Genomic DNA, 12,763 nt, shown 5'->3' with positions numbered 1-12,763 from the left:
TTTTTGTTGTGAGTTCCTCTTTATTGCTTAGCATGCGTGCAGTCAGACATCTTAATGGGGGATAACTGGCTGAATCTGCTGTTTTTGGGACTTTCTACTTTTTAACATAGAGGTGGGAAGTTACAAGTGAGTACCTATAAACAAATACTGCTCTTAATTAAAATCTTGATGTACTATTCTGCCTTATACTCACTACTTATAGTTATTGAATTAGTACTTCATAATATTTATTTGAGTTATATTTCCTTCTTTTCTATCTCGGTAATCATCTCAACCCTCAGATTCATCCTGTGGTCCTCCGGAGGGGCCAGAACCATAGGTTGGAACTAAATCCACCTCAACCACATACAACAGAAACTAGACTACTTAGAATTTAAAGCATTAGGATTAACAATCTAGTAATATTATAAATCTTGATGATGATACTTAATTAGGATTATAGCTGCAGGAGTTTCACATTTTTTGACATTGATGTACCAGTAAAGGATTCAGATACTTAAAAGGGATGAATCTGACTCAATGCAGAGTCAAACATGTTAATACGTTCCAGGGTTAAACAGTCTCAGTTTTTCATGCTGAACACTTTAGATACAGATTCACCCACAAAGATCCTCCAGCCAATGACATCACAGGCCTGTTTCTAGGCTGAAAATGTGGTTCATTAATTAACCCCCCCACCCCCAAAAAAAAGAGGCCAAAAGGAGGCAGACCCAGTTGTAGCAGACGAGCTGGCAGCTGACAGCCCAGCAGTGGTGCACGTGGACGTGAAGGAATGCAGGTCAGCAACAGACAGCGTTAATGTAAACCATCAGTGAGCGCTCTCCGCCTGCACCACAATTATTCACTGTGTGCAAAAGTTTGGGTTTGTATTTTGTGATCCTTTAATGAATACAGACAAATACATACATACATACAGTATATATTTTATATCTCGTACTCTCATACGAGTAGTGTCTTGAGGACCCGATACTCACCGACTGGTCAGTCCGTAGAAGCTACAAGCTGAATGTTCGATGCTGTTGAGGACCCAGAGGACATTCAGGTGGTAGAACCTTCAGAATATATACAGCGGGTACGGAAAGTATTCAGACCCCTTCACATTTTTCACTCTTTGTTTCATTGCAGCCATTTGCTAAAATCAAAAAAGTTCATTTTATTTCTCATTAATGTACACTCAGCACCCCATGTTGACAGAAAAAAACAGAAATGTAGAAATTTGTGCAAATTTATTAAAAAAGAAAAAATGAAATATCACATGGTCATAAGTATTCAGACCCTTTGCTGTGACACTCATATTTAACTCACATGCTGTCCATTTCTTCTGATCCTCCTTGAGATGGTTCTACTCCTTCATTGGAGTCCAGCTGTGTTTAATTAAACTGATTGGACTTGATTAGGAAAGGCACACACCTATCTATATAAGACCTTACAGCTCACAGTGCATGTCAGAGCAAATGAGAATCATGAGGTCGAAGGAACTGTCCAAGGAGCTCAGAGACAGAATTGTGGCAAGGCACAGATCTGGCCAAGGTTACAAAATAATTTCTGCAGCACTCAAGGTTCCTAAGAGCACAGTGGCCTCCATAATCCTTAAATGGAAGAAGTTTGGGACGACCAGAACTCTTCCTCGACCTGGCCGTCCAGCCAAACTGAGCAATCGTGGGAGAAGAGCCTTGGTGAGAGAGGTACAGAAGAACCCAAAGATCACTGTGGCTGAGCTCCAGAGATGCAGTAGGGAGATGGGAGAAAGTTCCACAAAGTCAACTATCACTGCAGCCCTCCACCAGTCGGGGCTTTATGGCAGAGTGGCCCGACGGAAGCCTCTCCTCAGTGCAAGACATATGAAAGCCCGCATAGAGTTTGCCAAAAAACACATGAAGGACTCCCAGACTATGAGAAATAAGATTCTCTGGTCTGATGAGACCAAGATTGAACTTGTTGGCGTTAATTCTAAGCGGTATGTGTGGAGAAAACCAGGCACTGCTCATCACCTGCCCAATACAATCCCAACAGTGAAACATGGTGGTGGCAGCATCATGCTATGGGGGTGTTTTTCAGCTGCAGGGACAGGACGACCGGTTGCAATTGAAGGAAAGATGAATGCGGCCAAGTACAGAGATATCCTGGAAGAAAACCTCTTCCAGAGTGCTCTGGACCTCAGACTGGGCCGAAGGTTCACCTTCCAACAAGACAATGACCCTAAGCACACAGCTAAAATAACAAAGGAGTGGCTTCGGGACAACTCTGTGACCATTCTTGACTGGCCCAGCCAGAGCACTGACCTAAACCCAATTGAGCATCTCTGGAGAGACCTGAAAATGGCTGTCCACCAACGTTCACCATCCAACCTGACGGGACTGGAGAGGATCTGCAAGGAAGAATGGCAGAGGATCCCCAAATCCAGGTGTGAAAAGCTTGTTGCATCATTCCCAAGAAGACTCATGGCTGTACGAGCTCAAAAGGGTGCTTCTACTCAATACTGAGCAAAGGGTCTGAATACTTATGACCATGTGATAGTTGTTTTTCTTTTTTAATAAATTTGCACAAATTTCTACATTTCTGTTTTTTTCTGTCAACATGGGGTGCTGAGTGTACATTAATGAGAAATAAAATGAACTTTTTTGATTTTAGCAAATGGCTGCAATGAAACAAAGAGTGAAAAATGTGAAGGGGTCTGAATACTTTCCGTACCCACTGTATAGTGATATTAAGGCTGTCCTCATGCAGCTTTTAAAGGACCGGCCGAAAGGCTGGATGGCAAACTGTTGGCTTCTCTGGTATCAGGGAACATGTTGAGTAGAACCCATGGGTTTTTGTCCAGGACTGTGGCTATCTCCTGGAACCAGCAGTTTGTCCTGAAGCAAACAGGTCATCTTAACCCCTGAGGGAGGTGCGGGCCGGCGGAGGCGTTCCACTGCCGTCTGGATGTGTTGCCAGGGTGACGGGCTCAGGTGATGTGGATCTCGTGAGCGCTGAGCGGAGGGGCCCCGGCGTCTGAAGCCTGGCCGGATGCTGCCTGCGTTCCAACGCCCTCGCTGCCTTTTGGCCCGAACAACTGGTCCAGTACAACAGGAAGTTTCCGCAGTGACCAACCGTAGGCGCCTGACGAGGGAGGACATGCAGCAGCCAAGCTCTCTACACATCAAACCAAAGGCATGAAGCGCTGCGTCATTTATGGCAATTAACTCCCCCCCTTCATGCTCTGGTTGGAACATGTGGAACTGGTCGAGGGAGAGCAGAGTTCCCAATACACGCCATGCCGTGTCATAAGCCCTTGAAAGGAGCCCCTCAGTGCCCCTCCACTGCGGCCTGGGACAGCGGGCATTGCCTTTCAAAGCTTCATGCAGTGAGAGGATAAGTGAGGTAATACGGTGGTCTACAGGAGGGCTGTGGTTCAGGCTAGGATCCCCTGCATGCGGCATGGAGGCTAGCGTCCCGGTGTCCCAGCCACGGTGGGTAAAAGCTTCGTCTGCAGTGGGAAGGGTTCGTCCCCAGAGGTCCTGAGGGAAGTCTCTGATCCGCTTCACCGCCCGGAGAAGACAGCTCAGAGGAAGAAACTTCCCCGGTGCCGAGTGCCCCGACATTACATCAACACCCGACGCTGCTCTATTTCAGCTCCAAGCCTCCATCTCCTGATGAGAGGGAGTTTGCTTCCTGGGCTTTTTGAGCTTTGGGCTTCCGTGTCCTTAACAAGTAGCTTGGGCTGATTATACTCCAAATCCTTCAGTCTCAGGCAGGAGGTCAAACAACCTGTTCTTACCTCTCTGAGACCTGCACAAAGAACCCAGAACTGAAACACACATCTACAGAACAATTCACCCGCGAAGAACCACGTCACCAGCAGGAGATCAGAAAGGACGGATGTTTCCAGCGGAGACACAACACAGGACAGCCTCATTGTTCCCTGTTTAGTCTGGACTTTCAGCTACTCTGTGATCTGAAAGCTCGTAAATCTTTTCCTGGTTTTTATTTTGTAAAACAGAATTTGTAAAGAGCATCTTGCAGTGACGAATACATCATTTAATAAAAGTAAACGCAGGTTTACAGGTGATGTATATACGTCGCTGTACGTGTAATATACTGGAGAAAATACAGGGCTGGATCAAACTACAGACAAAGTTAGTTTTAATTATTCATCTTCCTGGTTCTGAGTTGCAGTTTGGAATAAAATTCAAAACGCGCATTTGAAACTATTTTAAAAATGACACCGTAACATTTCCAGTGTTGAAACCAACGTTTGGAGATGTTTTAAAATGACTTCCTGCTCACATCACTTGTTTTTTTGTAAAGTAGCATTACTCGAGGAAGTTAGACCAAAATAGCATCATTAAAAAGATCCATTTTAAAGCAGCTAAAACAGCATCCGTTTTGTATTTTTATTATTTGGGCCGCCTGCTGGAGGCGTTGAGAGTTCGTATCTCCACATTAATGAAAGCCTGGTTCTAATAACCAAACGGCACAACGTACGTTAGAGACGCTTCTTACATCTCAGCTTGTATTTATACACTCTAAGCAGGACACTGAACTTCTACTTTCCTTGCAAACCGCCGGTCACAGTAAAGTGTCATGTTTTTGTTGTGATGGTGATTTTGTGCACAAGTGAAGGAAAAACCAACATCAGGCAAAACATTTGTTTATTTGGCCTAAAAGGGCCATAAATAAAATTGTATTCTCTCGGTTTATTAACAAGCCACAGGAAGTCCGTGGCCAACTACCACAGCACTTAAAACATCTCATCCTGCAGTCCACCAAGACACGAGACCGGTCTGAGATACTCTGAGCCGCTGATGCATCTGAAGGCTCTCTTCTGCACTTCCTTAGAAAAATAAAACAAAAGGTGGTAATACTGTACCAAACGGGAGGCAGAACAGCGGGGGGCCTCTTCACACAGAGGAGGGTGCTTCAGGAAGGGCTAGGAGCGCGTTGGGGAAGCTTGAATCAAACAGCAACAACAATAATAAACTAGGGAAACCGATCAAACTCAGGTTGGTTTTTTTGCTAAGCTGCAGCAGAATGTGCTCGGCTCTCGGGATCGCCACCGTTTATCCGTCAACTTGTCCTCTCACATTTCTTTTTCCCTCCTGACAGTCCGCCCGGTCCTCCTCCATCCTCTACTGTGTTTTGCTTAAAATAAAAGTGAAATAATATTTATAATAAAACCTATAGCAGCAAAAGAGGAATAACAGCTAGAAGCGAGCGACCCCTGGATTGATAAAGAAGGCGTGGGTTAAGAGAGGTCCATGGATTTCTGCCCGGGGTCGGGCCAGTGATCAGGGAGAGGTGCACGGTCGGCCCTCTGAGCTCATCTGCCCTCGCCGTGCACCCTGCCGACGGCAGCCATGATGCGGCCGAATCGTTCACACAGCTCCAGGGTGGAGAAGGTGGGCAGTTTGGGAGGGTCGTGGAAGCTTTTGATCTCCGTCGAGCAGTCCAGTAACTTCGGGAGGAAGTCGGTCAGCTTCTCCTGGAGGTTAGCTGCCGGCAGGAAGAGAGCAGACGGACAGACAGAGAATGAATAACAGAAATCACAATGGAGTGAAAAATAGATCCCTGAACAGAAATCAGAAGGTAAACAGTCTCAGTGTCGTGTCAAGGAGCTGGACATCATATTGTAAAACTGCAGTGAATTGGGGTGTCAGCTTCCTGAACAAAGACTCCCATGAGCAGTTCTCTGCAGACTGATACGGGAACAAACTGATAAGAGCTCGACCCTCTGCAGCTGAATTTCTCTACTCAGAAACTATTTTCAGGAACATTTTCTCAATATTTCGGTGTGCATTTTAAAAATGTCTCATTAGAAGTGCTGCAAATAAGAGATCAACTACACATCAGGTCAAATGTCACAAGTCCAACTATATACAATTAATAAGATGCAACTATAGACTGTATAGAAAAAGAGAAGCAGTGCAGTAACACTAAGGGCCACTAGGGGCTCCAAAACAAAACAAAAAACAACACCTTCCAAATATGGTCACAAGATGTGGACGGCTAAAGCGCCAGCTTTGAGGATTCAATGCGGTAGTTCCCCAACCAGAGGGTGACGTCACGCCGGGGTGAAACGTGGACGCTTCACACGTCCACGTTTCACCCGACACGCAGAACATCGACACAATCAGCAGTTTCAAGGTGTCAGCCGCTCAACATGTGACCACATCACAGTTATGGTGCTGGAATAATGAAAGGAGAACATTATGATGTCACAGTGACCTTTGACCTTTTGTATATGATGTCATAATTTTATACACTTGAGTGAATTTCTTTTTCATAATTAGTGTGTAACCTCCTGAGAGTTTTGTGAGGTCACAGTGACCAAAATCTAAAAACTTCATCCGTGAGTTCAAGTAAAGGTTGGAGGCAAATTTCCACATATGTCAGTCAGAAGAACGAGACAGAAAACAGACCTGAGGCCAGTGTGCAGGCAGCAGAAGGGTCACTCTTGTAAAATGAATGAATTGATTAATCAGTGAACTATTAAAACGTATCTTTGAACCACTATAATGTAGATGTAGACAGGAGGACAGGCTGCTGAGAGAGCTTAGATTGGCAGATGCAGCCCCTCCCTCCACTCTGCTTCTACCAATCAGCTTGTTGCTCCTCACTGAACTAAACTCTCTACAAAATCACCACTGTTTGCTGTCCTGGCTCCTAAATGGTAGAATGAGCTCCACCGGCATCAGGACAGCAGAAACTCTGAACATCTTCCACCACAAACTAAAAACACTCCTCTTCAGACTTCACCTTGAACAGTAGAGGAACTTACTTTTAACATTTTGAAGTTTGTCTTTCTTGAAGAAATTGTATTTTCTTGATTCCTGTTGTTCTGGTTTTGAACCCTCATGGTTGAAATGAACTTATTGTAAGTCGCTTTGGATAAAAGAGTCAGATAAATGAAATGTAATGTAAAAGTTGTAGTTCTATAAAATATGTATTCATAGGTTCATGAATTTATCATGGTTGACGCACGCTGTATATAAACAAATACTTAAATATGGCCTCAGGGCTGCTTCCAAACATTATTGTGTTTGATGAAGCGTTTATTAAAGGTTTGTATGACACTTTAATAAATGGGGACATGAAGTGTCGTCATCATCATGATTTTGACCTCTTTGATGACTTCACAGATCCAGCTGCTCATAATATTTCAGGTTTGTGGTGGAAACCGCCTGGAAGCTGCTCCGATGTGTGACCCGAGCAGCGGTCCGGTTGTGGTGCTCTTCGGCAGAAGTACCGGGGAATGTACCGGTGACCTGAGCCTCCACCTCTCCAGAAATATGTAACAGGCTGGTCCCGGTCCCTGAAGGACTCACCTTCCATCTCCTGGCCCAAGTAGGAGCACCAGCGGTTCCTCATGTCCTCCACAGCCAGCAGGTCCCTCTGCGCGTCGTGCACCAGCAGCAGCGGGATGCAGGGCACCACCAGCTCGTTCATGATGCCCAGGCCCGTGGTCACCTCCGGATCCTCTCCAGACTCAAACATGGCGGCTGCTTGCTCATTTAATTTCTGTGGGGGAGGGAGGGCACTGATCAGTCTTAGATTGTTAGTCACAGAAACATGAACATGATTTCCTGAGCAGTCCCCACGACTGCAGCCTCTCAGGGACCTAAACAGGAAGTACACCGTTTCCATGGAGACAGTCAGCTGTGGGCTACAACCTGTTTAAATTTGATCACTTATGAGGTGTAGGAGTTTTGATTCAATCAGGGGCGCTTGCCTTTTCCTCTAGTCGTATTTACCTCCAGTGTTTCCTTCAGGTTTACCGGACGGGATGAATTCATTTCCTTCTCAGAAAAAGACACATTTATTTTTACGTGAACCCAGGATGGTTTTCATCCTTTACCAGCCAGCAGTCTTCTTCCTTCCTGCCTGTTGTCCACGTGTCCCTTTGACCTCCATCAGTATCTGTCTCCCGTCTGTCCCTCTGAACTCCTCTTACAGTTTGAAAACCTCAGCAAAAGACTCGAGCCGCTTTTAACCAGCACAAAACGGGGAAATGAGGATCACAAGTTTTTTTTATTTATAAAACTGTTTCCAAAAACATACTCTGCTTATGTCACTATTTTTTATATTAACTTATTATTATTTCTACTCCATACAATGTTATTATCCCACCAGTCGTCTCATTGTTCTTGTTTTCCAGTTCTTCTGTTATGTAAAGACTTGACAGCTAAAGTTCAATAACTCCACAGACACCATTAATATGACAGAACACTGGAGCTGAAGTGGGTCCTGCTCTCTGGTATGAATGTGGAAACGAGCCTTTCTCCTGGTTCTTGGCCTGAACCGCGCTGCTGTCACAGACAAACTCCCTGACCTCCTCTCGGAGGAAACGACACGCTTTTTTTTGGGAATCGGGGGCTGCGAGGAGGGATTTGCAAAACATCCAAGAACATTAACTGTGTCAATGTTAGCAGTGTTTTCAATTAAAACAAGGGCTGAAGGTAAACAGCTGAGCGGACGGAGCCGGAGGATCTGGACTCAGATCTAAGATGAGAGCTCCGGCGGTGCAGAGCTGAGGTTTGAGGTTAGCTGAGGACACGCTCGTGTCTCATGGTAATGTGTTTACACTCGCTGGCCCTCCTGCTTCCTATTCCCACTCCAATGAATTACATTATGAGCACAATGCGGGTGTAAGGTTACTGAGTGCAGCACTGAGAGGGCTGCTAAAGACCAGTGCGAGGCTGATGGGACCAAATACCCCCGGCTCCAACCAATAATACCAGAGCAGAGCCTGCAGCTCGGTGGGAGCGAAATGAAAACGCTCAGAGGATTTTCATCTGTCAGTATCAGATGAAAATCCTTCAGTGGAATCTTTTTGTGGGCTGCAAGCAAGCCAAAGCAATATCTCAGCAAAAGCAATTTGATTATAGTACCCCAGCTCAATATTGAAGGGGAAATGTCTCGCCGTGCTCGTTCTGCTGAGTCACTTCAGCAGAGGAAGTTTGATAGAGAGGAAAGGGAGTGACGAGGAAGAGACGGGGATCACGGGGGGGAACTGCTTCACACAAAGGTTTCCGTCTCAGAACGCTCTGTTCAGAGGTGAAGCTGCTTGTGTCAAGAACCACATCCAGAAACTGTACGTTAGGACGGTCAGGGTAAATAAATCAAGGTCTCACCAGCAGACACTCCCGCCGGTAGTGACCCAGCAGCTCCTCGTCGTGCCCTCGGTACAGCCCTTTCAACAGCAGCTCCTTGTTGTACTGGTACGAGTAGATCAGGTACATCAGAGCCTCTACGAAACTGCAAAGGAGGAGATGAACACAAATCACATTCAGATCAAACTGTATCAAAGAGAACTTACAGAGTGAACCACTTCACAGGAGAAATAAACCCGATGAACCCACTGCACAACTACCAAGCAGAGAGAAGCAGGCTGGGAGGGGCTGCCCCCTGCAGGTGATGCAGGGATACAACATGAACTGAAAACAACATACTGTCTGACACAAAGTTAAAGCGCTAAGGACAAAGAGGGGGGACTGAGTTCATTAGTTTGCAGCAAAGATTTCAGGAGGGTCGTGGAAAGTGTCACCATACTTTGTCTTCTGAAAGAGTTCCAAACCGGTCATCATGAAGATGGTTGTCTCACGGAAATTCCTGTAGTCCTGATGCCACATCTGATCAAGATAAACATCAGTTAGCAAAGGCAAGCTCACTGAAATCCAAAAGAAAACAGTCAAAGTAATACTGACTGGGAAATATCAGCATTTTCAATGGTTAATTAAATCTAGTTTTAGATCAAATATATATAAAAACCCAGACGACACCACTTCTGACCTCATATTCATCCATGTTGACCTCCTCTGGCTTAATTAGGTCCAGTTTGGCACGTGCCACATTCATAATGCTCTTACATCTGTGAGAGAGGATGAGGAGGAGGAGGAAGAGGAGGAGGAAGAAGAAGAGGAGGAAGAGCAAGAGGAAGAGAAGGAGGAGGAGGAGGAGGAAACGGCGTTAGCTCTGAGATGGTGAGTCATTGTGAGGTACTCCCGGAGATGAAACGGCCCACCCTGCCCCGAGGCCTTACCACGGCCTAATGAATCACTCCTTTAGTGCTGAGAAGTGAAACGCTCCTCCGGAGGCTCCTATTGAGGCCACATGCACACATAAATCTAATTATCTCGCTCAAAATAGAGGAGAAGGGAGAAATCAATTTTTCACTCATGAATATGGATCGAGGCCAACAAGCGTAGTCAAAAAGTTTTTAAAAGACAGTCGGGGCATCACAGCCTAACGACACAAGCATCAGCAGATAACGGAGGGAGTCCTGGTGTTTGCTGGCAGCATTCAAACTAAACGTGCCTCTTAACATTTGAGTTTGAACTAAAGACACTGAACACTCATCAGAAGGATGAGCAACCCTGCCCAGAGCTCCTCCAGCAGGACTGCCTCAGATCCTGTCAGAGTGAAGGTCTCTGCTGCCCTCTGCTGGTCAGTGTGAAGTTAGACCAGTAACACATGATTCCTTTAAGTGACGAAGACAACCGGAGAAAAAGAACCGGCCACATTTTAATGGTACGCGAGGTTTTAAAAATGTCAGCTTGCAGCAGAGTGAAGAGTTGGACCCACCGCTCGTCGAAGGCCAGGTTCCTGTCAGCGAACTGTGTGAGCAGAGTCCTCTCCAGGATCTTCTTGGGCGCCTGGTTCTGGATGAAGTAGACAATGATGTGCTGCAGTCGGTAGTCATTCTCAGGCGACGTGTCTTCTTGGGCAAATCTCAGAAGACGAGCGTACTCCAACTTGATGGCCTGACCGGAGAGACAAAGTTGGAGCGAGTCATGGTTAAAAATCAACTTCTTTTTAAAAAGGTGAAATGGGCTTTGAAAACACTTTTATTCAACTTCCAATCAAATAGAGGCAACTTCTAAAGGATTTGACTTTGCAGTTAAATTCATTTTGAGGTGATTGTTGTCTTTGGGAAAGATCTCTGACTCAGATTGATATGTTGAGAATCAAACATTAACTCATTAATCATCTTTCCTCAAAGAAAAGCCTTAGTTGAATATGTATTCATAGTGTCTCCACAGGACACGTACCTGAATGTCAAGTATCATACCACATATTTCCTCTCTGAAATGGAAACTCATACACATGAAATTCAGCATATTTATAATCCATTTCAGAAAATCTCCCACACATCAGAATATTACTGTGTTTATGACTGAGCCTTTTTCCACCTTAAAAAGGTATTTGTCTTTGCTTCACCTCACATGTTGAGAGGTGACATACAAAACTGTCATGTTTGTTTTTTGGACTGTTTCTTTTCTGAAGAGGTTTGAGAGGCAGGAGGTTCATTTAAAGTGATGGGACGACAGGAAGAGTTCAATGGAAAAAGCCTTTTGAAAACCTCAGCGGTGTTTTCTACATGTAGATGATTTCAATAATCGAATACAATAGAATAATAATAATTGTGTTAACAGCAGAGCTTCTGTGCAGCACACGTTTAAGACTTCCCCTCAAACACAGAACCATGTGATCACAATGAGTCAGCGTTACACCAAGAAATGAAAAGGAAGGTGGGTGGAGGTAGATGGAGGTGGGTGGAGTAGAGGGAGGTAGATAGAGGTGGATGGAGGTGGGTGGAGGTAGATAGAGGTGGGTGAAGGTGGATGGAGTAGATGGAGGTAGATAGAGGTGGATGGAGGTGGGTGGAGTAGAGGGAGGTAGATAGAGGTGGGTGAAGGTGGATGGAGTAGATGGAGGTAGATAGAGGTGGATGGAGGTGGGTGGAGGTAGATAGAGGTGGGTGAAGGTGGATGGAGTAGATGGAGGTAGATAGAGGTGGGTGAAGGTGGATGGAGTAGATGAAGGTAGATAGAGGTGGATGGAGTAGAGGGAGGTAGATAGAGGTGGGTGAAGGTGGATGGAGTAGATGAAGGTAGATAGAGGTGGATGGAGTAGAGGGAGGTAGATAGAGGTGGGTGAAGGTGGATGGAGTAGATGGAGGTAGATAGAGGTGGATGGAGGTGGGTGGAGGTAGATAGAGGTGGGTGAAGGTGGATGGAGTAGATGGAGGTAGATAGAGGTGGGTGGAGTAGAGGGAGGTAGATAGAGGTGGGTGAAGGTGGATGGAGTAGATGGAGGTAGATAGAGGTGGATGGAGGTGGGTGGGGGTAGATAGAGGTGGGTGGAGGTGGACGGAGGTGGTTGTACCTTAAAGAAAGCTGCCTCAGGCCCATTCTTTTGATAAACGCTGCTGGTTTTTCCGATGGCCATAATTATACCCTGCATGTTGGGGGTCATCATCGTCTGCCCAGGAAGCAGGAGTCACGTTAAACAGCACAACAGGTCGTCGTGGACAACGAGCACGCTCAACGCTACGTTACGTGGAGGCGCTACAGTCAACATGCCAGACAGCGCTCTGCAGTCCATGCATCGGTTAGAGGGACACAATCTGAGGGACACAATCTGAGGGACGCAGCCAGTCGGCAAAATGCACAATCCTCACCATGATGTGAGAGCACCGAGGCAGACAGACAGCTCAGTGCAGTGAGACGGGCTGCAGTACCTCAACACTCTGACCAACAACTACCGCTCGTATGAAGCCACACTTCAACAACTTCTCACACGAGGCGACGGTCTCGGCTTCTCCGCTTTAAAAGCGACTCGTGTGAAGAGGCGGAAATCAGCGTTCTGCAAAAGGTCAACCTGCCTCTGTGCCAAGATGCCGACTGGCAAGACGAGACTTTTCACACTGGAGTAACGCAGGAGGGCCGACGGAGGGCCGGAGAGGTCGGACCACTGAGGGTCAGCGTACAGGTGTCACGTT

General features: G+C 46.1%; 1 protein-coding gene across 3 annotated transcripts in view; it reads right to left on the bottom strand.

Annotated features, from left to right (window-relative positions):
* Positions 1-4,617: 4,617 nt before the first annotated feature.
* The window catches only part of usp25 (ubiquitin specific peptidase 25), a 35,982-nt gene continuing 27,836 nt past the window's right edge, over positions 4,618-12,763 (bottom strand). For 2 of the 3 annotated variants that reach the window (XM_069165157.1, XM_069165158.1), the window contains 6 exons: positions 10,564-10,742; positions 9,772-9,850; positions 9,532-9,611; positions 9,114-9,237; positions 7,308-7,500; positions 4,618-5,475 (listed from right to left, as the gene is read on the bottom strand). In XM_069165157.1, the coding sequence (XP_069021258.1) occupies positions 5,303-5,475; positions 7,308-7,500; positions 9,114-9,237; positions 9,532-9,611; positions 9,772-9,850; positions 10,564-10,742 (828 nt within the window). In that variant the 3' untranslated portion in view covers positions 4,618-5,302. Of the gene's footprint in view, positions 5,476-7,307; positions 7,501-9,113; positions 9,238-9,531; positions 9,612-9,771; positions 9,851-10,563; positions 10,743-12,147; positions 12,244-12,763 lie in introns of all 3 variants that reach the window. The other variant, XM_069165156.1, reaches the window with a different exon arrangement.

This window comes from Embiotoca jacksoni, unplaced genomic scaffold, assembly GCF_022577435.1.
Source record: "Embiotoca jacksoni isolate LCO1_2020_lvr unplaced genomic scaffold, fEmbJac1.0.p SCAF_33, whole genome shotgun sequence".
In the NCBI taxonomy this organism is placed as follows: Eukaryota; Metazoa; Chordata; class Actinopteri; family Embiotocidae; genus Embiotoca; species Embiotoca jacksoni.
The sequence above is the reverse complement of the archived record's forward strand: the minus strand, read 5'-3'. Positions and strand labels throughout refer to the sequence as shown.